At 44.0% G+C, this 25990-nt stretch overlaps 2 protein-coding genes across 4 annotated transcripts; one reads left to right on the top strand and one right to left on the bottom strand.

Moving 5' to 3' along the window:
- The first annotated feature begins 109 nt into the window (after window positions 1-109).
- atic (5-aminoimidazole-4-carboxamide ribonucleotide formyltransferase/IMP cyclohydrolase) lies at window positions 110-7130 on the top strand. The gene is made up of 15 exons (XM_005935247.2): window positions 110-289; window positions 479-605; window positions 729-872; window positions 2139-2227; window positions 2334-2485; window positions 4273-4429; window positions 4509-4634; window positions 4726-4833; window positions 4942-5027; window positions 5119-5208; window positions 5460-5585; window positions 5659-5751; window positions 5833-6015; window positions 6488-6643; window positions 6764-7130. Exons 1-15 carry the CDS (start codon window positions 271-273, stop codon window positions 6881-6883), a joined length of 1776 nt encoding a protein of 591 aa, XP_005935309.1. The 5' UTR covers window positions 110-270; the 3' UTR covers window positions 6884-7130.
- A 373-nt stretch (window positions 7131-7503) lies between these two features.
- Window positions 7504-25849, bottom strand: fn1b (fibronectin 1b). Of its 3 annotated transcripts, XM_042226082.1 has the most exons (46): window positions 25507-25849; window positions 25169-25294; window positions 24829-24960; window positions 24455-24586; window positions 23984-24121; window positions 23754-23900; window positions 23488-23655; window positions 23110-23292; window positions 22758-22934; window positions 22215-22370; window positions 21969-22097; window positions 21690-21833; window positions 20426-20547; window positions 19506-19674; window positions 19240-19416; window positions 19006-19134; window positions 18826-18915; window positions 18542-18736; window positions 17504-17782; window positions 17132-17395; window positions 16933-17027; window positions 16530-16698; window positions 16217-16303; window positions 15858-16049; window positions 14869-15147; window positions 14466-14657; window positions 14292-14381; window positions 13474-13740; window positions 13236-13352; window positions 12986-13147; window positions 12743-12898; window positions 12514-12630; window positions 12064-12333; window positions 11783-11970; window positions 11617-11704; window positions 11344-11523; window positions 11169-11258; window positions 10410-10598; window positions 10223-10312; window positions 9402-9838; window positions 9182-9320; window positions 8923-9084; window positions 8711-8836; window positions 8508-8614; window positions 8323-8415; window positions 7504-8191 (listed from the first exon to the last, which is right to left on the bottom strand). In XM_042226082.1, the coding sequence occupies exons 1-46, from the start codon at window positions 25646-25648 to the stop codon at window positions 8114-8116; spliced, it is 7359 nt and encodes a 2452-aa protein (XP_042082016.1). In that variant the 5' UTR covers window positions 25649-25849; the 3' UTR covers window positions 7504-8113. The 3 variants fall into 3 exon arrangements, with proteins under 3 accessions (XP_042082016.1, XP_014193279.1, XP_042082015.1); XM_014337793.2 differs by lacking the exon at window positions 14869-15147; XM_042226081.1 differs by lacking the exons at window positions 14869-15147; window positions 25169-25294.
- Between the last annotated feature and the right edge of the window lie 141 nt (window positions 25850-25990).

Genomic DNA, 25990 nt, shown 5'->3' with positions numbered 1-25990 from the left:
GTAGTAATATTTTGTGTTAATTGCGTTTTTCTAATGTAAATGCGCATTTTCTGCGCCGTTTTGCTCTTTTGGGTGCGCTTGTGTGCGAGGGGCGGGCCGGCTTCAGAAGGGCGGGTGTTCGTAGTTTTGAAGCGCATGATGAAGCCGTGAACAGCCTGCAGCTTTGCCTCAGCTTCCTCTGCATCGTTTGCTAATTGTGAAACTGGGAGAAGCGTGAGCAGAGAGCCAGCCGACTTTCAGACAGACAGACTGCCCACTGTGAACGTGAACATGGCTTCCTCGGAGCTTGGTGAGTTTCTCTGAGCATGAAGCAAACTTTCTGAGTTTTGGTGTTGCGACATGCAGGCTGCTAGCTGACTGGCTAACATTAGCCAACGTGGTTAGCTCCACTTCACTAAAAACGGGCATTTATTCTTCGTTTGCGTTTGTAAAATGACAAAAAGTCCTGGGTTAAAGCTCTGCTCATCTGTCTTTGCAGCACTTCTGAGTGTTTCTGACAAAACTGGACTGTTGGACTTCGCTAAGAGGCTGGTGGGTGTGGGGCTGTCTCTGGTGGCCTCAGGGGGCACAGCCAAAGCCCTGCGGGATGCTGGACTGGCCGTCAGGTGGGTGCTCCACTAGCCCTTAAAGTCAAAGCCATAGGCGTCCACATGTACTACTGCAGTACTGTAGATACCTGCAGCATGTGAGGCCTTCTCTAAGTTCTCAGAGTCTCTGCTTTGTGTCAGGGATGTGTCTGAACTGACTGGACATCCAGAGATGCTGGGCGGCAGAGTGAAGACCCTGCATCCTGCAGTGCATGGAGGTATCCTGGCCAGAAAAACACCCAGTGACACCGCTGACATGGAGAAGCTGGGCTACAGCCTGGTAAGGTGAGACAAACACAGCAAACAGAAATGGGCAAAAGCTTTCTCAAGCATGTAAAATACTCTGATGTGTACAGTGTGATGGATGTTTGTGTGTACTTGCAGTAGAAAGAGAAGGCTGAGTGGAAATGAAACCCTTGTGCACATGTGACCCATGTGGAGTGCAGGCACGTGCTTTTTAATCAAGAAGCATGTCGAGTTGATTTGGCTGCTGGATAATTGGAAACCTGCTGCCCGTGCATGCTCATCCTGTGACTCCTGTTCGATTGGAAGAATGATTCGATTTCACTGTGTCCTCAGTGGAAGATTAAACGACACGTGATTGAAGTTTAGCAGATGACTGTTTCTTAACAACTTTTTTTTTCTTTTTTCTTTTAAAGACAAGAAAATCAGTGGATCCTGTTGTCGGTGTGCAATACTTGCTTTTTTTTTTTTTTTTTTTTTTGTCGGATTTTTTAAAATGTTTGGCAACATATGAAAAAATGCTGAAACTGCAGTAAAGTTAATGGATTTAATGATTTCATTTACTGACTGTTTATACAAGTAGTCATAAGACACGCTCGAGCAAAGCTTGTCTTGCTTTGTACTTTCTTTGGTAGTGGTCTCAAATAAAGAAGCGCAAAAATGTATTGCATGGACACACGATTAACCCCATTCAGTTTGTAACACCGTGCTGCAAAACACGATTTTGATCATTACAGGTTGAACATTAGAGCTTTTCAAACAGCAGGTGACCCTGCTTACTAATACCTACCACGTAAAATGCTCTGTGCCCACCAAAGATGTTTTATCCAGAACCAAAGGGAAGCACCAGCACGTTGATAAAACGATCTGTTTAACCAGTTGTGGTAATTTCATTCACTTAAGTATGTCAGACACTTCTGCTCAACAGAATCCGAGGAAATACGTGGATTTCTCTCAGACAAGTTGCAATAAGTTCATCGAGTTTATTATGCCTAAATGCATAGACTGAAAACACTATGCATGTATAAGAGAATTAACTGTGAACAGCTTGTTTTGAGCATGTGGATTCCCACGAACACCTTAGGTCTATGTAGTATCTCCCACTGAACTGATCTCCATCTTTAACTTATCTGAAGCTGGCAGAACTACTGTGTAGTGTGCCTGCACAGCTGGATCAGTAAGAAGCAGCTGTTTAGCTAGAAAAATGCACCCACATTTAAAATGTGAGGGCCCTCAGTTCATTATTGTACTCCAGTGTTTGAAAGTTTTTAAGGATGAAAAGATTTTCCTTTGTTTGCCCTTTTCAAGAGTGGTGGTGTGCAACCTGTACCCATTCATAAAGACCGTCTCTAACCCGGATGTCACGGTGGAGGATGCCGTAGAGCAGATTGATATCGGTAATGCATAGAAGTGCACTCTTTGCTTGCCTGTCTTACTAATGATGAAACACTTATTTATTTGTGTACTCTGCGTGTATTGATACAAACTGTTCTTTCTTCTCAGGTGGTGTAACTCTGCTCAGAGCAGCAGCCAAGAACCACGCTCGGGTCACCATTGTGTGCGATCCTGCTGACTATTTGCTGGTTGCCAAGGAGATGGAGAATTCGGCGGACAAAGACACGACCCTGGAAACTCGCCGGACTCTGGCCCTGAAAGTGAGTCTGTTTTGTTGCAAGCGTGTGACCTGATTTTTCTGAGAAAGGAATTTTAGGAAAATACAAACTTGTAGACTTTTTGAGGTGGGCTTTTAGATTTAAGGGTTTTAATGTTATAATGCAGTTTTGGGGGGGCGGGGTTAAGGTGAGGGTTGGTTTTGGATTATGTTTTGAAAATGGGGTAAAAGGGCACGAGCTGTCACCTCTCCAAACGCATAATTTCTTTATGCGTTTCTGCTTTATCATACCTGTCAGAGGGAGGCCATTTAAAGTTTGTCATTCAATCCAATTTTATTTATATAGCGCCAGATAAGACTAGACAAGATAAAAACCCTACAGTAATACAGAGAAAATCCCAATAATTGAACAACCCACTGTGAGCGCACGCTTGGTGAAAGTGGGAAGGAAAAACTCCCTTTTAACAGGAAGAAACCTCCAGTAGAGCCAGGCTCATGGAGGGGCGGCTATCAGCCGTGACCAGGTGATCACATGAAGTCACATGTTTGCGTGTTGGTTGGCATACTGCAGTTTCAGAAATTCACATATCACGTTTTATATTTTATAAATTGCTATTTATCACAATATATTTGAAAATTTGCGATAAAGATATAACTGACGATATAATAAGGCACACGAGATTATAAAGAGCACACAAAGGATTGATTTTAAGTGCGTCTTATTTTCCGAAAAACACGGTAATAACAACGGCCCGCTAGCATGCTCTACCAAAAATTGTCCTTTGGTGTGTATCTGACTTGCAAAAGCCAAACCATTTCCACACCACTGAAGTTGCAGCATTTTTACAAACCAATTCTGGTTCATCTGTTTCATTCAACGATCCTCATTCTCCGTCACCGCCATGCTTTTTCTGCCATGTGCGTATGAAAACAAAGCATGTGCGTTTTCCCCATATTCTATCGCCATATTTCATTTTCTTATCATTGCCTAACATTAAACCGGTATTACAGTGAACGGTATGATATGACCCAGCCCTATTGGGGGGGGTGTCTTTAATGCCTGATCATGTATTGAAGGAGCCATATGTTACAGCTAATTGCCTTCAAAACGATGTTGCTTAAATTTTAATAACCAGTTGAGTCAAAGATCGTTTTCCTGATGGGGATTAGTCATAATCCTGCGTGGAGAATTTTAAAAGTGCCGTTTCAGAGTTGATCACATGAGCCTCGAACATCCATCCATTCTGTTCAGACTTGTTCCACTTTAAGCTCCATGCTGAAAAGAGACTTTTTGTTTGGAGTAAGAGGGGAAATCAAGCCTCCGGCTCTTTTTTATAAGGTATCGTTGCCAAAATAGCTGCTGCTGCTGTTGGAGTCTTGATGTGTGGGGACTTCAGGGAGTTTGCTTTCTTTTGATCAATCCTTTATAATCACAACATTGTATTACCCAGTGCTATTTTAAGCTGGCTTATGATTAAAAATAAAAAAAACAAAAGCTTGAGGGTGATCATTAAGGAGTTGCTACTCCCCCCGTGACTATTTGTTCTGGTTTTGCTATTTGCTCAGAGATGAGGGTCAGCGAGTCGAAGTCCAGGCTGTTTATCACTGAGTGATGAAATGTGTTTAACATTTGAGGTGCAGTGAACTCTAACCTCACAGTCTGACTGCACTGAGCTTTGAGTTAAATACTGATAACTGTCCCACTTTGCCTGCAGCCCTTTTTTCTTGTGGAGAGATGGTTCCTTTCCTAAAACATCAGAAAGTGATGTAAGCAGTTTTTGTTTTTTTTTCCTTCCTAACCTTTCTCTACTCCTTCTGCTTCCTGTGCAGGCCTTCACACACACAGCACAGTATGATGAGGCTATATCCGACTACTTCCGCGGGCAGTACAGCCGCGGCGTGTCCCAGCTGCCTCTGCGATACGGCATGAACCCCCACCAAGCACCCGCTCAAATCTACACTCTGCGCGCGGCTCTGCCGCTCACAGGTACCCTCACACCACGCCATGCCACGCCGCAATCTGTCCTTTAATGTCACCCATCCGCTTTTAACGTTCCCTCTCATAGTGGTCAACGGTGCTCCTGGCTTTATCAACCTGTGTGACGCTCTGAACGCGTGGCAGCTCGTTAGGGAGCTGAAGAGAGCCCTCGGCATGGCTGCAGCGACTTCCTTCAAACACGTCAGCCCTGCTGGTAAGAAAGAAAGACCCCATTCAGACGCACTCTTACAGTTAACAGTGTCCACATAGATCTGACAATGAAAGCTGTCACCTTGTTTCTGAAGGAGCCGCAGTAGGAGTTCCTCTGACCGAGGAAGAGGCCAAAGTGTGCATGGTGCACGACATGCTGAAGGACCTCAGCCCACTCGCCACCGCCTACGCAAGGGCAAGAGGTTAAAAAGTCACCTGTATAGCTGATGCCCTGAAAATGATTGTGTGCTGGGCGCTCTCTCTTTTTTTTCTTTTTTTTAATATGTTATACATTTACTCTGTGCCTCCAGGTTCAGACAGGATGTCTTCATTTGGAGATTTCATTGCTCTGTCAGATGTGTGTGACGTTCCCACTGCTAAGATCATATCAAGAGAGGTAAATAAGAGAGCAAGCTTTTAAATTTTTTTTAATCATTACTATTATTATTATCTTTATAATTTTATTTTTTGTGATGTAACATTCTTAGGTCTCAGACGGTATCATTGCTCCTGGTTATGATGAGGAGGCACTCAAAATCCTTTCCAAAAAGAAGAATGGCAACTACTGTGTGCTTCAGGTGAGGGCGCTGTTTCCCCACGTCTGTATTTGTCTCTGTTTTTGGAAGCATGTCTTTGGACGTACTGATTAGCTTAAAAACCTCATAATTCTCAGACACATGCAGATTGAATAACCTGCTCTTTTTTTTTTTTTTTTCTAGGCAGATAATGTAACTGAAGTAGTTGCAAGTCATACTGAAGATAAAAATGTGTACAGTACATACATACTATGTAAACTGGGTTATGGGTTATGTCCGTGCTTGTGTCTCAGATGGATCCTGACTACGAGCCCGATGACACCGAGGTGAGAGTGTTGTTCGGTCTCTATCTCAAACAAAAGAGGAATGGAGGACGTATCAATAAGGACTTCTTCAGCAACGTTGTTTCCAAAGGCTCGGTAAGACACTGAAGTGTGTTAACGTTTTACTGACTCGATCCAATCTGACAGATTCTTCTCTTGTGTCCTAAAGCTCTCTGAGGAAGCTGTGCGTGACCTCACCGTGGCAACCATCGCCGTCAAGTACACGCAGTCTAACTCTGTGTGCTATGCTAAAGACGGACAGGTAAGAGGTGGCGCATAAATGAGGAAGGAATCCAGAGGAGCCTCAGTTGTTCCCCAATCTTTCTTCACCTGTGTTTTCCAGGTTATCGGTATTGGTGCAGGGCAGCAGTCTCGTATCCACTGCACTCGGCTGGCGGGTGACAAAGCTGACAACTGGTGGCTCAGGCACCACCCTCGAGTCCTGAGCATGAAGTTTCGCAGTGGTGTGAAGAGAGCAGAGATGGCCAACGCAATCGACCAGTATGTGAGCGACACCATTGGAGAGGTGAGGGAGTAACATTTGGAGACGTGCACTGTAGTTACCAGTGAGGAAAAAGTACAACTGTGTTTTTATTTTGTTTGGATGTAAACATTTCAAGACTGCATTTGTGTTTATGTGAATATTTAAAATGCGTACATGCAACCCTTTGTGTCTTAAATGCAAAGAGGAACTCAGCTTTTGACATGGACACAAATAAATATGCAGTTTTAAGAGTGTTTTGTACAATAGATGAAGAATTACTGTATTTTGCGAGATGTAAACACATCCAATGTTCCTGTGCATATTGAGGACTGAGGCACAAAGCAGCAGATTATTTTATTACGTTAATAGATTCTGACTTTTTGTATACAAAAGATTTAAGATGTTCCCACCTCTGATGTTCAATGTCATGTCTAATCCAACAGCATGCCAAGTTTGAGACTGTGTGAGTAAATGAAAACCTGTGTCCTGTGTATATTCTGTCCTGTGCCGCCAGGGCCCAGACTTGGAAGTTTGGAAGTCGACGTATGAAGAGGTCCCTGAGCTACTGTCAGAGACTGAAAAGAAGAACTGGATCAGCTCACTGCAGGCTGTGGCTGTCAGCTCTGACGCCTTCTTCCCTTTCAGAGATAACATAGATCGGGCCAAAAGGGTAAGTGCCTTGCACAAAGAACGTGTACATGCTGCACACACCTTGTCAATCTCACTGCAACTTAAACCCTGGTCTTCCTGTCATAACTCGCATTTCCTTCCTGTGTGTGTCTGTCTCCAGAGCGGCGTTCAATACATCGCAGCTCCAGCGGGCTCTGCTGCTGATGAGGTTGTGATAAATGCCTGTAATGAGCAAGGCATTACTCTGGTGCACACCAGCCTGCGACTCTTCCACCACTGAGTTCACTAAGCATCGAGTTCGCTCTCAGTTTCGTGTCTTTACAAAGACGAAATAAACGTGTGCAACATTGCTGATCTTCAGACATTCCTACATTTAGCTGAACTGTAAAAACAGACGCACAATTTTGTAACACACTAAATACATTCCTGACTTGTGATCAAAATGTTCAAGAGTGTAATACTGTAACTGCAGCTGATCCTTGTAGGTCAGTCTTGCAACACTATGAAATAAACTTGGAGTTTGACTATTTTGTCTCTTTCATTGTGCTAACTGCGTGGCACTGTTAGTCCATTGCATTAATCCAGACTCAAGGTCACAGTGCTTCGTTGGGATTGCAGTGAGTCGTTCAGCAAAATTGAACTAGCGTGAAAAAAATGTGGTTACAGTTAAATCACGATTCCGCAAAGGGAGCAATACATTTTTCACATGGGGCCAACCAGATTTGGATAAATGAATAAATGCAAAATATGAATAATCAAAAACCTGAAAATGTAAGTGTGACAAATATGCAGAAAACTAAGAAATCAGGAAGAGGGCAAATATTTTTTCTTGCCATTGTAAGCTTATTGTTGGCACCTTAACCCACCCCCCAACCCTAATAAGAAAACACAACACCGTGCTAATGTTTAAGAATCTCTCCAGCTTTTATTAAAATAAGGGACTTCTATTTGTCATCGGTAGAAACACTTTGGCACAAAGTACAAAAATAGAACGGTTCACATCCTTGTTCAACACATTCACACGATGAGATCAAAGGGATAAATTACCAGAACTTCAGAATGTGTCAATCACACACAGTGCGACCCCTCTGTAATGGAAGAGGGGCTACAGAAAAGAGAAGCACATTTTTGAGGACAGTTTCAGCAACACTGGTAACAACTACATTTTTTAGCACAGTGCGTACTTTATGGGTTTTGGTCAGGATATAATTGGAAAAAAAAAAAATTAAATGGGAAACAAATGCCAACTTGACAGATGCGTAAATCTGACTGGACAGGTTCTAAATAACTTTAAAAAGTTGGGGGTTTCTGTTTCTAATACATCACAAGCCTGGAAGTCGACAGTGAATAGACTCAAGTGAAGATTAATGATGAGGGCAGCAGGGCAATGTGTCAGCAATGTGATAAGGCACTTAGTTTGTTTCATCGCAGACAGCGTGGCTTCTACAAGGTGAGACAGTGCAGCAACTTGACGGTAAGGGAGCAAAGCAGATGTCAGATGACCAGCTCATCATTCCCGAGGATTGTGAGGAACGTGTGCATCTGCCAGCAGTTCAGGCCGGAGGCACTCGATGGGGCAGTGAATGTTCTGGAGGATGAACAGTGGCACAGTTTTAAACTTTGACACGTGCAGACTGTTACACAACAGATTACTCCAATTTGAAAACTGATATTTACAGTTTGCATTATGTCTCCTGATTTTCAATACATTTCACTTACTTTGCGCAGTGTGTTGTCTCCATATCTGATTGGCTGCAGCAGACCGACATCGACATCGCCACCTGGTCTCCTGCAGTTCTCGCATCGCCAGCCCTAATAAAGGCAAGAAAAGCATTTAACCACGCCCTCTTCTGGATGATCCCGCATGATGTAACGAGAACACGAGGAAGGCTCACGTGTCTTACCTGTTGTCCTCCAAAGCACGTGCAGGTGCAAATAGAACCCAGGTACTCCTTCTGCCACTGGTTGCCCACCCGGTAAGTTTTGCCATCATCGTAACACGTGGACTCATCTGCGTGAATAGATATTTGGGTTAAAAATGACACGCAGCTCATTCACTTTGTAACAGCCACAGAACATTTCAATTAAAAAGTTAAAGAGGCCTTACGCGGTTCACACTTAAACTCTCCTTTGCCGTTTCCTAAACAAGTGCAGCTCATTAAGTTCCCGTTCTCTGAGCGACGGTCCCATTTCTCTCCAATTCTGTAGTTGTTGCCATTGTCGTGGCACCACTCTGAGAAGAACATACAGTAACCGAGTGAAACTTATTCAATTTCCATCCATGTACACGTATTGGGGAAAGATACCCTAAAAACCTACTTGATGAATCACATCTGAAGTGGCCGCTGCCCAGGCCCAGACACCTGCACGACAGCTTGAAGCCTGTCTCAGACATCCGCTCCCATTCAGCACCGACGTCATGATGGGTGGCAGTAAAGGCATCATAGCACGTGTCTTTATTTGAGGAATCTCCCTCTGTAACTGAAGGAAGAAGAAAGTGGGGGAAAAATTAACCACGATGGGCTTCATTCAGTTTCCTTTAATAATATATTCAGATACATCACAGCTGGAAGCTTACTTGTGTTTCCAGCAGTCACTGTCTGCTCCAGAATCTTGTGTTTTAGGGCCCCCAGGAGTGCCTCCACAATAACGTTATAGTCTGCTCCGGGAGTGAGTCCTAGCAGGGTAGCAGTAGTGGCTGTGCCTGGCAGGCGGACCTGGGTAGAGAGGAAGAAATCATAGCTTATTCTCATAAATGGGAATAATGAGAATAATTGAATAATGGACTGGCCCCTTACCTGGAACATCTTCTCATTTAGCTGTGTGATGGGATGACAGGACACCAGGTAGGCATTGCTCTGCCTATAAGGCTTCCAGGAGACGGTGGTCTGAGTTTGGGCCTCCAGCGGCACACTTGTCTCGTTAAAGAGTATGGGTCCAATGGGCATGTTTAGCTTCACAATGGGCTTTCTGCGGCCTTCTGCATCAGGAAGGGGCACAAACACCAAGGGCTCACGAACTTGGCCATAGGGAGAAAGTGGATTCCGATTATATCCGTTGTCTCCATTGTTGTTGTACTCTGTGTACTCCACATGCTGGCTCTGATCACCAAACCCATCCTGGCTATTGGTGCCCACTAACTGGACGTTGTTGTCCAGAGATTCAGGCACATCCAGCCTGCCATTTCCAGGGCGGTTAGGCTGGGGCAGAGGCAAAGGAAGCAAGGGGTCTTGAGCTGGCGGGAGAGACGAGGTTACGGAAGCAAGCAGGTTAGACGAGGGGGAGTTAAAGCAGAGCAGCTCTAACACATCTCAGCCAAAAGGGATGACGGATACGCAGCAATGCAACTCACTGCAAAGTGTGTCATAATGCACTATTACAAACACACAAGATATTTTGAATGACATTTGCGAGGACATTCAAAATAACAAAGTGGGTATTATCGTTTTAGATTTTGGAAACACACTTGAGCTAAAGCTTCATACAGCTCCAGCTGAGCAGATGAAAGCTGCCGTTCCACCCCTTAATCTTACCAGTAACTGACTCGAACTCTGAATGGATCCTTTTTACTTCACATTTATCACCATACAGAGAAAAAAGTATCAGTATAAGTACTCACGAGTCCTGCTCCTGCCCACCAGAGGTGTGCTTCTCTGCGTGTTTTGGATGGCGATGATCTTGATGATGTACTCCGTGTCTGGTCTTAGATCTGAGCAAAGAAAAGGAAAACTGTTGTTTTTCCACACGTAATTGGTGTGTCAGGATAATCCTGCGTGAAGCTTTAAATGTCAAATAAAAGTACGTACCATCGATGGTGGCGTAGTTTTGGCCAGCGTGGGGTCTTGGGAAAAGCTCCTGTGGTCTTCCTCCCGACTCTTCATAGGTGACATAGTATCCTGTGATTTGCGTGGCAGGTGGCTGCCAGGTGAAGGAGATGGAGTAGGGGGTGACGGACGTAAACTGCAGGTTGGTGGGCGCCTGGACCAGCGGGTCAACTGTAAGGACAAATACGGCTGTTAAACTGCCCGAATGCTATTTTTTTTCTGTGTGTGTGCAAACTAGGATGTGACTTGTGTGAGGCTGAAGCTGCATTTGTTGTCACTTAACCCATTATCAAAATGTAAGATCATACAAGCAGCCTGGATTTATTTTGTAATTTTGGCTGTAAAATTACAAATTATTTCTCACTTTAACGCTGTAATGCCAGAAGTATCATATCTGATACATGCATTTCTGTGACCTCTACATCACGAGTGTGATTTTTTTAATCTTTGAAAAACTGATGTACGCAATCAGATTAAAAATGCAAAACTGCCAGAGATTTAGGTGACCTCAAGCTGCTAGCCCCAAACAGGTCAGGAAACCTCGCATGCTTCTGCCTCTTCTAGTTGCAGTTGTCTCTTGAATTACATAACTTAAGGAAACCTGGCAGCAAACTGTGATGTGCAGATCAGTGTACTGTAACATTATGTAATGACAGAAATCAAAAACCAGAATATTACACTGAAATTAACATTTGTTTTTAAAAAAAAGAAGCAGTTTTTAAACCTGGATTTTTGCATTACCTGTTTGAATTCTGAGAGTGAATGGGTCGCTCCTTGTGTTCCCACTCAGAGTGTACATGTTAACATTGTAAATAGTGTTGGGCCGCAAACCTACAACACAAAAACACACTTTAAAGCAAGACTGAAGCTCCAAAATCACTCTTTAAGACCTTAAATGCGTTAAAGTGTGGCGTACCGGTGAGGGTGTAGGTGTAAGCTTCACTTGGGATGGTCTTGGTGATGGTGGGATACGATCCACTCTGGGGAATGGCTTCAATAAGGAAACCAGTGAAAGGTTCCAGCTTGGAACGCCAGGTCAGTGTGAAAGAACTATCCGTTACTTTGATGACACGCACGCGGCGAGGAGCACTCAAAGCTGCGTTGAGGCGAAACAGAAGCAATTTTAAAAGGATCAGTTACACCACGAGTGAGGTCTGCAGATGTGTCCATTTATGGCGCAGCACGTTACCTTGCAGCGTGGTGGCTTCTGCCTCCGCTGGTCTGCTTGTGACTGTGTTCTTCAGAGCGTAAACCTGCACCTGGTATGTGGTTGCCACCTACACAGTACACAGTTCATATTTACTCACTGACCCATTGTGGATCCATGTAAAGATTCACACATGAACTCTGCTTACCATGAGCCCTGGCACCACAACACGAGTGGTGTCCGGAGCAACGTTCATTTCTCTGTGAGGGCTGTTGATGTTCTTGGGGCTCACGACTACACGGTAGCCGGTCAGGCGCGCGTCTGGAGCTCGCCATGACACAGTGAAGGAGGAAGGACTGACCTCTGAGATCGCCAAGTTGGTGGGAGCAGGGATTACTGAAGCACAAAGACACAGTGTCAAGGCCAAAGTTTTAAGACAGGGATATCAAATGGAGACAAATGCTTTGGTGTATTTCTGCTTAGCACTACCTGTGGCCTGAGTTCCCACCAACGGTGAGCTGGGTGCTCGGTCATGGAGGGCGATGACCTTAACAGTATACTCTGTTCCAGGGCGAAGGTTTCCAAGCACCACACTGTCCTGGTCCCCTCTGGGTGCTGGGCGCAGCTCTCTCTCACCTTCCTCTGCACTGGTGTACAAGACGCGGTATGACGTTACTGCGCCGTCTGGGCTGTCCCAGGAGATGCGCATGGAGGTGGAGTCGATGTCAGAGAAGGTGAGCTCCTTCGGACGGTCCATAGCTGCAGAAAAAGAGGAACAGGAAGATTCCTCAGTGCTAAATAGATTTTTCCTGTTGGCTTTGGAGGAAATTTACCTGAATTTCCTGTAGCAAAACTGCCGAGTATAGCTCTAACATAGTGCAAGGGAATCAGGACAAATAAAGTTAGAGCTGAAAGAGAAGTGAATTAAGTGAGACTAACCAGTGACTGCATTTTCTATTAGCGGGGAAGACGGCTGTCCATTATTTCCCAGGGCATACACACTCACAAGATACTCAGCAGTGGGCATCAGACCCGTGAAAGTCACCTCGGTCTGATCTGTAACAGGAGAGCAGAAAAGGAGCCAATAAGATGATGAGTGTTGTGTGTGAAAAATTAAATCATCATGGCAATCTGATTGTGAGCATCTGGCATTCCTTGCAGGCCTTACCAGGAGCCAAATCCTCAGAGTACGAGGGTCCCACGCCATTTTTGGGAATACTTGTGACTCTGTAGCCTCTGATTGGTCCCCGAGCAGGAGACCAACGTACTGTGATGGCATTGTCACTTATATCAGCCACCCGCATGTCAGGGGGGGCCTCGATATCTAAAGGAACAATGGATAAAGCTTTAGATTTACCATAAACACTCAACATTAAGTTGCTTTTCCAAAAATTTTCCCGTATTTCTGTACCAGTCCTGTGTGTTATGTAGACGGGGACACTGGTGGCGGGGTTATCGCCTCGTCCGCTAATTGCATAGACTGTGATGGTGTATTCAGTGCCGGGATTCAGTCCGGTGATGGTGGCAGTGGTGTGAGTGCCTGGGACATTAATCTCCCGAGGAGTCTCGCCACCTGAGAGGGCAGTAAAGAAGGCCCAAGTGTTAAACTTGTGTGGCTGACGTTAGAGGAAACCAAGAATTCAAAAATAAAATGTACAGACTTGTTCCTGCATAGGTGATCCTGTAGTTTCTCACTGAGATAGAGGGAGCATCCCAGCGTATGGTGACGGCGGTTGGGGTGGATCTTGTTACCACTAGGTCAGTGGGCGAATCAGAGACTGAAAAACATTAAATAACAGAATAGAGAAAATCACAGAGGATAATTATGGAGGAAAAAAAAACATTAAAACAGATGAGGAATGATCACGCCCACTAACTAAAAGAATAGGTGGGACTCACTTGTTGCCTGTGTGCCAGTCAGAGGCTGACTCTCCTGGCTGCTGCTCACAGCATACACATATATCATGTACTCGGTTTCAGGTGACAGTCCAGTCAAAGTGTAGTGGGTTCTGGTTGGGGGGAGCCTCTCATCCTTGGCATGTCCACCACTGGTCTTCTGATAGCGGATTCGGTAGCCCGTGATTCTAGCCTGTGGAGCTTGCCAGTGAACTGTAAAGGAGTCGGTCCGAATGTCGGAGAAGTCCAAGCCAGTCGGGGAATCCAGCGCTGGAAGAAAAATGTAGTGAAAAACTGAGATACATTTTCAGTTATATACAAAGATAATGCCAAATACAGTCTTTCTAGTAGAAATAAGCAAACGTTAATGTAAAATATGTGAAATGGATCAACTGATATTAATAAAAATCAAACAAAAAGTCATCAAATGCAGGCAAGCTTTAAATAGATTAGGTAACTCTGGAATAAGAGACCAAATATTTATTGTTGATATTATTTATAGTAGCATTGTAGTTATTCTGTTGTAGTTTATTCTGCAGGATAATACGCACTCATACATCTTGTCAATCACACTGTATTCACACTCTCGTTTAACACCCTTTTTACCCTAATGAACATCACATCAAGAAACTAGTGACTGAGATAATAAACTAATACCAGTGAAGTGAGAATTGGGATCTTTATAGACTCGTATGCTTCTTTTAAGTTTCCCCCCGCCCATCATTAGAAAAATGATGGACATTTCAGACTCGGGGGCTACAGCCATCTTTTATTTGCAACACCCTTGGTTCTTCTGTGAGGCCACCTGTGTAGATACTCACTGGTTTTTTGAGTCCCTGTGGCTGGTCTACTTTCTCGTTCACCATACACACACACCACACTGATACGATAGTCAGTGTTGGGCTGCAGGTCTGTGAAGATGATTGGTACAATTAGTATTGTTCGAGATGGAGCACAAGTCATTTTGCCTTTTCAAGCCTCTGAGTTCTTCTTACTTTGCAGCAAGTAGGTGTTAGTAGCTCCTCCAACATTGACCTCCTTGATGTCATTATCAGTGGATACGGGGTGATAACGGATAACGAACCGAGAGATGTCGTTTGGTGTGGCAATTCTGGGGACTGACCAAGTCACCCTAATGTGGTCAGGGCCCACTCCTCCAAACTGCAGGTTGGTGGGAGCTGGAATGTCTGTAAAAATGAGGAGTTATAAGCTATAGCTATCACTGGTAACGCAATGAGTTTAAGAAAATAACGGAGGACTTCCAGTGGCACAAAGAAAATATCAGAGAAATGATTAAATTCAGATATTTACTGCAGTGTGGCACGCTTAAAAAAGAATAAAGGTGCCTCAGATCAAGACCCAACCCCTCCCCAGTGATGGACTGAAAGAATAAATCACCAGCATGCGTTTGCTTTGTGTGTGTGGTCGGCTCGCTGTCCCCCTCTTCTGTAACAGTGAAGATACTGATGTCATAGTCCACACCGGGCTCCAAACCACGAATCGTGTAATAACCAGCAGATGCTTCCACCATATCTTGAAAAATTGGCAAGCTCTGGCCTGAAGCTACTACCACTATCCGGTAACCAATAATGGTAGTACTGTTCAGAGGGATCCAGCGTAGCCCAATGGTGGTGTCAGTAATGTCGACAAAGTCAATTTGACTTGGAGCGGGGATGTCTGAAAGGGTTAGGCATGTTGCAAAGCGCAAGCAAAATTAGACAGACAAAAAAGCCCCAATTATTTCATTGGTTATATCAAGAACATTCATTTAATTCCCGATAAAGCGTTCAGAGAACCTGGGTATAACAGTAACCATGCAAGACAATTACACATAACTGGATTGGAAAACATTCAGAATTAAAATTATAATTAAAGGTAAATATAAGGCAGTAATAATACTACTAATGGACGTGCAAAAAAATCCCAAAAATATTCACCCTACCAAGTGATAAACACGATTTCCATGCAAATGGTCAGTTAGCCAATAATCATGCTAGCAGTAGATTATAAAAAAAAGCTGCATTAGACATTTGAACCAAAACTGAGCTTAAAGAACACTGACATTTTGATTTAAATTGGTTGCCAAATAGTGAGCTCCAACACACAGTCCCATGGCTACCAAATGTGCAAATGGGTAATCTTTTCGCTAACTTCAAAATGTAAGTGTATTTTTGTACATAATGACATTATTCTTCTATCTAGTGGGTAAAAATTAACTAATGCAGCTTTAGTTTCTTCTGAAACTAGGCCAAGCTCTGTGGGGATGGGAGTAGCAGGGTCCATTTTCATTGAATGGGAAAATTATGTCATTTGTTCCTCACAATGAACCAGACACACTAGTCTTTGTGGCTTTCTACCACGTGTAAATGACTTCCTCTGGCTCCTACCTGTTGTGACAATAGTGGACACTGGACTGCTTTCCACATTGTCCTTGGTAGCGAACACGCTGATGTTGTACTCCATACCCAGAGTCAAGTGCTCTAGAACAACTGAGGTCTGATCAACTGCAACAATCTCTTCAAGGGAGTATCCTCTCTGGCCATTGGTTGGTCTGCTTGTCACTCGGTAGCTTGTAATACCTGCAGAGAGACGGGAAATATAACAAATTAATGAATTAATATCAGAAATCAAAAGGAAATACCAGGAACAGCTTTTTGTTCTAGTGAAAAGAAAAAAAACTATTTGAAGGCCAAGGTCTAGAGACCTTCTGTGATGTCAGTGCGTGGGGAGCAAAGTCAATATTTACCTGGTGTTTTGGAGGCTACCCAGTAGGCTGTGAGAACTCCTGTGTTCGGGTTGGACTCAAGTCTGAGGTCAGTGGGAGGAGATAGAGCTGCAACAAGAAACAGCAGACCATGACGCATTGAAAAAAAAACTTCAGCGCAGCAAAAAATATCTGGCACAAAATCACGCCAAATGGTTTTAACGGCACTCTGTCAGCTCAGAGCAGCATTAAATCAACCGGACGATCGGTCACACAACTGGTTTTACAGTTGGTTTTGTTCAGCAGTCACCACAGTGCCTGGCTTTTTATTTGTGAAATTAAAACAGATACGCACAAGTGACAACATTGCGGGTGATGGGATTTCCGCGGTTCTGTCCATTGTAGATGGGCTGAACGCTATAGGTGTACTGAGTTCCTGGAGTCAGACCATCTACATAAACACGTCCAGAGGAAGAGATTTCTTCTCTGGGAGACTCGCCTTCCTCGCTGGGCAGCACAGACAGCTGGGGAAATAAAACGGACATGAGAAAAACTGGAGAATACGCTTAAAAGAAAAAAAATTAGAAACAATTAGCAATGGCCTAAAATCTGCCCACAGCAGAGAGTAAATATTAGACTCTTTGGATCTTTACGGTTCCGCTATGTTCACCAGCTAGTTTCTAAATGTGCTTGGGCACTGCTTGGAGATAAGTAGTTAGTGAACAGCTCCAGTGATTCCTTTAATGTAATGAGCTAACCTTGTAGCTGAACCTGCGGACGGGTATCCAGGTGACGATGATCGAGGTGTCGGTAACCTCAGTACTGAAAGTGGGAGCATTTCCCATCTGGGGAGCTGTAAGAAAGGAAAGAAAGGGAAGGGGGGGGGGACAATATTTTAAAATGATTGAAGCAATTTATTCCCATCTTTACTTGTGTTCGGTTTCTCCAAATACCGACCGGTGGTAAAGTATGTGGTGACGCCCTCGCTGAGCTCATTTTCGAGATCAGAGTAAAGGGTGGCAGTGTACTCCGTATCTGGACGTAGATTCCTCAGTAGGTACTGGGTGACCCTGCCTGGGATCCTCTTTTCAATGGGACTTGAGCCTTCGATGCTCAGGTAAAGGCGGAAACCACTGACAATGGCACGAGGAGCCTCCCAGACAATCAGTGCGCTGTCAGGGCCGATCTCAGTGAAGCGTACATCGGTGGGTGCATCAGGTTCTGGAGGAGGCAGAAAGCATAACACATGTAAGGCAAAAAAGATCTGTTGTGTTTTGGATAAAATCCCTGCGTTTATGTATTTGGGCTTTTTTCCAAAGTGGCACTTACTGGTAGCCTTTTCTCCTACAAGAGGCTCACTCTCCACTCCGCCGTTGATGGCATAGACGTAGAAGCGGTAAAGCGTGCCTGGCTGCAAGTGGGTGATCTCAGAGTATGCACTGGTGGAGACAGGCAGCCCCAGGGGCCTTACGTCAGTGCCATCAGACCCAACGGGGGAGAAAGTGACTCTGTAACCTGACACCTCATTGGGTGGACCGGTCCAGGTGATGGTGACCTTCGTATCCGAAACCTCGTAGAATTGCAGGTCTGTGGGGGCTTGGACCACCTCTGTGGAGAGGAGAGTGCTAGTTGACTAACAAGGGTCACAGTCAAACCTTAGAGTCTCCTCAGGAGTTTTTTTACTATGTCATTGGTTATGTTTGGAGACAGATGTGAACTTAATATTTATTTTTCAAAAAAAATAAAACTCATACCTAAGTTATATATAATAAGTATACAGAGCTAAATATGCATTATTGGGTGCAAATATTACTGCTGCTTTTTAAAAATCTTTAATTTAATTGTACTTAGCTTAGATAAAATAGATGCTGTTAGCTTAGAGTCTAAAATGGAAATCCATTTAAAAATATTCTCAAAGATATTAGAATGATTTATGAATGATTTATGAATGCATCCTTGCTTTTCTAAGTGTTTTAAACTAAGTTTAAAGAGGTCACTGTTTTGCGGCCAAGTCTGATTTAAAAGAAGTCATCTGAGGTCCATAATATTTAAGGAGACAGGAAGAAAAATGTTACAATGGCATGGCTATAACCATAAAAGCACATTTTGTCAAAGCCATGTTTTGACAAGCCCTCTTAACTGAGCAGTGAAAAGCCCTTTCTAAGGCCCTATAAGGAATCTCCAGCTGCAAGTATAAACTGAATCTGTTCAGCCTTCACAGACAGCCGAAAGGCTAAGAATCACCTAAAAAGAATCCTGAGCGATCTAAAGAACAGCATATTGTTCAAATCTTTCACAAAAAGAAAAATTAAGTTTTATAGTGCTAACTCGTGAATTGATTCTGTTAAAAAGGCATATTATGTCTACCTTGCGTAGGAGATCCAGCAGTGTTGACCTGTACAAAAACAGGCTCACTCTCCTGGTCCTCTTCCACGGCGTAGATGCTGATGTTGTAAAGCAGACCGGGGCGAAGGTCAACCAGGGTCACGGACGTCTCTGACTCTGGGAGGGTCAGCTCTGTGCTGCTGCCTTCCACTGATGGTGTGTAAACCACACGGTAGCCTGCAGGCACAAGTATACAGTTATACACAAAGCCAGGATAAGAAAAAGGATTTATATCTCAAACAAATACAAAATAAATGGTTTGTTACCAGTAATAGGAGCCTGAGGTCTGGACCAGCTGATTTGGATGGAGGTTTCTCCCACTTCATTGACAACATGCCTAGTAGGTGCGTCAGGAGCTGCCCAAAGGATGAGAGGATCATTCTTTCAAACGCACTTGGTGACTATGAGTGTAACATCACGACAGTGGAGAAGAGAGCTTCTCCTACCTGTGGTCTGTGAGGTAGTGAGGATGAGGTTGGGCTGCCCCCGACTTGGGACCTCGAAGACGCTGACGTTGTATCTGCGTCCAGGCAGGAGATTACTGATGGTGACAGAGGTGGATGTGCGAGGAACATCTGGAACACAGTCAAAAGTCAGAACTCTGTATAATAAAAACTGAATTGATCTGCAGGAAATATGGAGGCATTACGGAGGTTTCAGGGATGGTCAAAGGCTCTCACCCAGAACTTTAGGCTGGGACCCCTCCTCACTGAGCTCATACTCCACCCTGAAGCCAGAGATGGTTGTATCAGCTGATGTCCAGGATACAACAAAGCTGTTTGAGGTGATTTCTGTCACAGACTCGGAGGTGTCCAACACAGGTGGAGGTGCAGTCGTCTCTCCCTCATATGTCTCCACTTTTGAAATTAAGGAGCATGGCGTTATTTTAAATATTTCTTTAGATGTGCTGCTTTGGTGTAGCCATGTAGCTGTACAGCATACTCACAGGAGCCAAGGTTAGTAGTGAAATCAAAGCGCGTGACCTCACGGCGTCCATAGTTCTGAATGCTGATGAGCTGACCCTCATAGGTGATGCCTGGACGCAGCCCGCTAATGGTGTAGGAGTTGATGTTGCCCGGGATGGTGACCTCTCTCCAGGGAGAACGGGTGTTTTTCTGCAGATTAGCGATAACGAGAGGTTGACAAGTTTAAACCTTTTAATCTGTGAAGATAAAGAAGAGGTACTCAACAAGAACTTTTCAAAAGTGCTTAGGGAAAAAATAGAGATTTAAACATCTATATTTACTTTATAATGAGGTAAAAGAAAAGCCACCTGTGGGCAAAGACAGTTATGACTAAATAAATCAAAAGGGTGTGCAGTGGAGTCATTAATTAGCTCTGGGAAATAAACCTGTGGTCTGTATATATTGGAGACTGGGCAGCCATTCAGTGTCAGCTCTTCCATTAGGAGTATGTCAACTGGCTTTGAACTGTTAGAAAAATATAAACTTTTCAAGCAGGTTTTAGACTTTGAGTGGCTTTGCTGTCCAAGAAATACAGTCCAAACCCATAAAGCGGAAGCAAGTTTGACTTCAGTTGAAGTTCATTAACATCTCAACCTGCCTCAAGAGGTCTTTTAGGTCTTCAAAGAGAAAAAACAACAACACTGGATGTTTATCTGGGAATCTGCTAAAAACCTGTGTCTGCGTGTACAGACTGCAAAGGCAAGTAAGTTTACCCTCTAATCACTTTGTTTGTTCAACCTTCAGACTTCACCAGAGGCACTCACCCTCAAACACAAATGTATCCGCCTTTACTAAATGCTACTATTCAGCAAAATTAAAGCCCAATTTTGAGCAAAGAAATACGACTCGCTTTCATTTCTGGAGGCAATTTGTAACCGAGGGAAGCGAAAGTGAGACTCACAACTCTCCATTTCAGGATGTACTGGGTGATCTGAACAGATGAAGGGGCGTTCCACTGAATAGGGCGAGAGTCGGACTGTTTCCCAGCCTCTGTGATGATCACCTGGATTGGTCTGCGGCCATCTAAGGAGAAAAAAAAAAGATTTAGGAGAAGACATCAGGAGTAAAGGAAAGGGTGGAAGTGAGAAGATTTTTTTTCACATAACTTAACAGCATTGTGTGTAGGGAGTGTGGGTGAAAGTTGGCTACTTTTCGGTGAGTTCTGTCAGAGGGAGTCATTGCTCGGGGACAGAATCAAACCACCAGACGATGCTAAACCAGCTCAAACACCCACAGACATTTTCAAGTCAGATATAACATCTGCATACTATATTCATCATAGTTTATCTCGTCTCTGTTCCCTAGAGAACAGACAGACAGACAGACAGGTAGGGAGGTAGGTAGGTAGGTAGGTAGGTAGGTAGGTAGGTAGGTAGGTAGGTAGGTAGGTAGGTAGGTAGGTAGGTAGGTAGGTAGGTAGGTAGATAGATAGATAGATAGATAGATAGATAGATATAGGACTTCCTGATTGCGTGAGATTCATTTAGCAAGGTCAGTGTTGTTTGATTCAAGGCTCACAAAGCAGTACAAATTCCCCCAGTAAACAACTAAACAAAGGCAGGAAGTGACTGCCTTCTAAGCCCCTCTCCCTTGTTCAGCAATTCACCTTGTTCCAGCTTAGCAAGTCAACAAAACATCATTCAGCATCAGACAGACAGGGTGCCTCCAGCTTGCCAAAATTTCAACATTCGGCAGACTTTAAAGTTACGCAATAAAAAGAAACCCACAAACTCCCACTTCCCTCCACCTGTCTGGCAAGGTTAGGATTAAGTGGGAGGAAGTCAATAATTAATGGGAGTTGGTTTAGTACAGCAAACATTAACTGAGCACCAAAATCCATATAGGTCGGTGGAAAAGCTAAAAGAAAGGACATTCAGACCAATGGTTACAAATGAGAAAAGCTTTAGGATGTTCTTCAGGCTAAATTTTCTACCTGTTTGTTTACATTCTGGCTCATTTTCGACCACAGAAGTCCCTTAGATGCTGAAGAAACTATTTTGAATAAGTCGATCTGGACATGGTGGAACACCTAAAATGCCAAAACTAAGCATTCAGAATGGCAGTCCAAAAAATCAAAGGGTATCAAAAGTAGCTACGCCCATCTTTCATGTACTCTCTATGACTCTGAACATGTGGACTTTTAAAACAGAGCTGTGCATTTTTACCTTGGTAGGTCTGCTGGGGCTCGCATCTCATTTCTCCAATCCCATTGCCATAACAATAACAGCGGTAGTAGATGCCATGGATGGCTTTGTCCCACGTCTCGCCGATCTGATAGAACGTCCTGGTTTGTGGTTCTTGACACTGATCTATTGCAGAAAACGCAAGGAGACAAAAGAGTGGAGCAGATGGGACAGACGACAGCGGGGTTGTTTTTCTGAAGCTGCAGCAGTTCTCAGTATTTAGTCCCCAAAAAGCCAATCAGTAACGAGCCGTGAACGTACCAATAGCGTCACACTTCCAGTATCCACGTCCTTGTCCGAAGCAGGTGCAGTTCATCATGTAGCCTTGGTCGTGGCGCTTGGTGAATTCCTGGTTTACTTCATAGGTCAAACCATCAACTATACACTGATCTGGATGCACAGAGAAAAGACAGGAAGATGAATTCACCTTTTATTTAAACTTTCACATTATTCGCAAAGTATTTGAAGACAAAATATAAAAGGTTTTGTTAGATTTAGCCCTCTGACCTAAAAGCTGTGAGTAAGCAACACAGTTCCACTCCCCACGGCCGTTTCCCAGGCATGTGCACTGCATCATGTGACCCAAGACGTCATGGCGTTTGTCCCACTTGTCGCCCACACGGCGCATCACTCCATCACTGGTGGTGCATACCTCTTCATGAGCTAATTAAAGAAGGAAACATAAAAAAGCTATCAGTGTGTTGGTACATGTATACATTCACATGGTGCTGCGTATGTCCAGACACAGAGTTTTTCTTGGTCCACTTCAACCCAGAATTTGTATGTTACTGTTACATAACAGCCTTAATAGCACCATCACTCTCCCATGACCTCTTTAAGTGCCAATTATTTACTCCCCAATTGTCTACAAGTGAACCTTGCAACCAAATCATCATTATAGTCTGTGAGAAACGACTTGATGAGAAGAAGACAAAAAGCATTTTGTGCAATCGGAACAAAAATGGCAAAAGTATTTAAATGCCCAGCTGTGTTATATAACAATATACCAGTTCAGTACCTTCAAATGAGAAAAACAGCAAACACACTCACCAGCCATGGGACAGAATCCAAAACGCTGTTCTGAATCATAGTCGTAGGTGGTGCCACACCATCTCATGTTGTCACGGCGCCCATCGGTGGTGCAATCGGTGTAGTTGCGACCGCTGTAGAGGAAGGGAAAGTGGCACAGGGCCCCATTGGAGTTCCCACCCCGTGTTGTCACAATTGCTGGATTCAAGAAAGTACACATACAAGTTAATGCATGCTTAATTGGCTCTAACCACACAATTATTCACACAATCTTTATTATGTGAGTGGATAAACTAAAGATGCTAGACAACAGTAACTGCACATCAATTTTTGGGGCAAAGTTGCCGTTTACATCTATGTTCCTGAGTCTCACCATTCTTTTCAGTGCAGAAAGAGTACTGCTGGTCACTCTGATAGTCTGAGGTTGTAGAGCACCACAGCTGCCCATCTGAACGTCCATCTGAGGTGCAAGAGTAGTAGGTCTTCCCCATGAAGACAAAGGGGAATACACAGGGTTGGCCATCAGAGTTCCCACCGTACACCTGGTTCCTGGCCTCTGTGGGAAAAGGGGAGGGAGGGTGGGAAAAATGACTTCAGCATACCAATCAAAGAGCAACATGCAGAGCTGAATGGAACCAACAGAAAATTACAAAAGACTGCAATTTCTCTGGGATTGACTCCAAGAGCCACTTGAGCCAGCCTCAAGACTTCTGTATTAAAATACCCAATTTTATTTGCTTCTGGTACACACCCCATTCTTGACAGCTGACTCCATTGCCCAAACAGGTACAGAGCATCTGTTTGCTGCCCTGGTTTTTGATCCAGCGTTGTCCATCGTAGTAGTAGGCTCCAGAGTCGGTGCGACAGGTTCTCTCAGCGGGAAGCTCAAGCTGCCGGACTGGGGTCAACACAACTCTGGCTGTAAACACATTTTAAAAAACAACCAACGTCAGGTCTGTTAACAGCGACAAGCTCAGAGCTCTTGTTGAGCACTGGTTTCTGATTTACAAGTCTCACCTCTTCCTGAGCTGTGTCTTTCACACTTTGATTCTCCTCTGCCATTTCCTAGGCACACACACTGCAGGCGATGTCCGCTTGTGTCAGTCCTCGTCCATGTGTCTCCAATACGGTAGGACCTCCTTGTATCCTGGTCATTGCAGCGGTCTGGTTGGTGTACAACGGTGGTTAGTAGCTGCCCCTGAAGAAAAGCTTGCATTTGTGCTTGTGTATGTTTGGATTCTGCTTACTTCTTGACGTGCATGTGATGCGTCCATTCCCCTCGCCCATACAGGTGCAATCCAGCATCATCCAGCCTTGATATGGCTTCTCCCAGGTGTCTCCTACAGCATACGTGGCAGCTAAGCTATTGTCATAGCACCTTTCCCCTGCAGAAAAATAAACAAATCTTGATTTACTGAATCTGCAGAATCTAAATCACACTGGGCAATTTGTATTAGACATAAACCAAACAAAAATCAATAGCTGGAGTGAAAGATGAGCAAATCAGAGGACATGCTGTCTCACTCGCTTATCTTGTTTGACTGGACTCATGTCAAATATTTGCAGTGGTATCAAAGAGTTACGCTTCTGGGAAATGTGTGTATGTGCATCCATGTTTGTGTGTATGATGAATATATAAACTTTGATCTTTTGCAATATTTTACATTTGTCTGCTTTTCATAGTTCATTTGTGAAATTTTCTTTTCTGCCCTGCTCACCGAGAGGTTTGCATGTCCACTCTCCTTTGCCATTTCCAAGACACACACACTCCAACATGTAGGCACCGGTGTCATGAGGCCTCTGCCAAGTGTCCCCGATTTTATAAGACCTCCCACCATCGTGGCATCGATCTGTGAATGACAAAATGTGAACTTGCTGATTTCAAAGACCTCTTGTATATGCGAGATAGCACACATATACAAATTCTGGTTCAATAATTAAAACTTAATTTCAGGAATAAACTGAACCTTGCAGAGGTATTGCCATGTGTGTTATGCACTTTGACGAAGAAAAAACTACCATGCTAAGACATACCACTCCAGCACATTATGCTGTTTCAACAAGGTTAGTATTTGGTATTCTAGGAACTCACGCGCTATTGTGCAGCTGATCTTGCCGGAACCAATGCAGGTGCAGTCCCAAGTCATCCTCTCATGTAATCTCTCATAGGTTTCACCCACCTGGTATGTCCGGTCATTGTACTTATCATAACAGGATTCCTCCACTGAGAGGAAAAAACAAACAGCACAAAGTTAAAGAGGCTCTTACCGAGAAGCTGTTCTGGAGTCTTCTCTTGCTGCGTAAAAACGCACAACATCTGTGCCTTTCTCCGTGTATTCGTTGCTTTTTGTGTGTGTGTTTTGTTTTTCACTTGTCGGGATCAACACAAGAGTCGTGAAACAAGTGATAGTGCACTACAAAGACGCACTAACCTTCAGGCTTAGTTTTACACTTGATGCCTGCTGCTCCACTGCAGGTGCACACCAACGTGCTACCAAGGTAAGGTTTCTCCCACTGTTCGTTCACTCTGTATGAGCGACCGTTTTCCTCACAGCCGACTACAAATAATATATTATTAAACATTTTAACAGTAGAATGAACATTAATCTTTTTGTTTGCTTTGGCTCACATGGAAAGAAACATATCGAAATCACGTGTTTCTTTGTTGTTGTTGATTTCATTTAACACAAAACGCACTAGAAATATCTTTCTAATGCATGAAGTTACACAGTCAGGCCCCCTGAATTCAAGAATAAGTTCTTGTACCAACCTGGATTAATAGCCGATGTATCGTGAAACTCGGGATACACCTGATACTGGCCAGTTTGTCTTTTGTTCTTCTTTGGCAAGCCGTGAACTGCGCTGCTTACGCACAGCGCAAGCAGTAACCCTGTGAGCGGGCTACCCTTCATTTTATGGAACGGATATTTCAATGAAAAGCAGAAAAAACTTAGATGATGGGAAAAAAGCAATAGCAAAAAGTAAAAAAAAGCAAGTGAATTATTAAAGGGCTTGGAGAGAGCTGGTTCCTGCCCCTTATTCTCAGCTACCTCGGCTGCTCCTTCTCGGCAGTTCACTTGGCCGAATCGCAGCTGGTGCGCCAGACCTAGCAGAGGGCTGCGCGCTGGTTTTATACTGGGACCGCCACAGCAGCAGAGGAGGGGTTTAACGGGAGACTGGAAGACCCGCCCGACAAAGTGTGAGCAATACTTATAATCCTCATTTTGAAGAAAAAACATCAAGCAATGAATATA

This window comes from Haplochromis burtoni, unplaced genomic scaffold (assembly GCF_018398535.1).
Source record: "Haplochromis burtoni strain Fernald_Lab_line unplaced genomic scaffold, NCSU_Asbu1 Contig_195, whole genome shotgun sequence".
NCBI classification, from domain to species: Eukaryota; Metazoa; Chordata; class Actinopteri; order Cichliformes; family Cichlidae; genus Haplochromis; species Haplochromis burtoni.
Note: the sequence above shows the minus strand (reverse complement) of the source record. Positions and strands in the feature narration are given on the sequence as shown.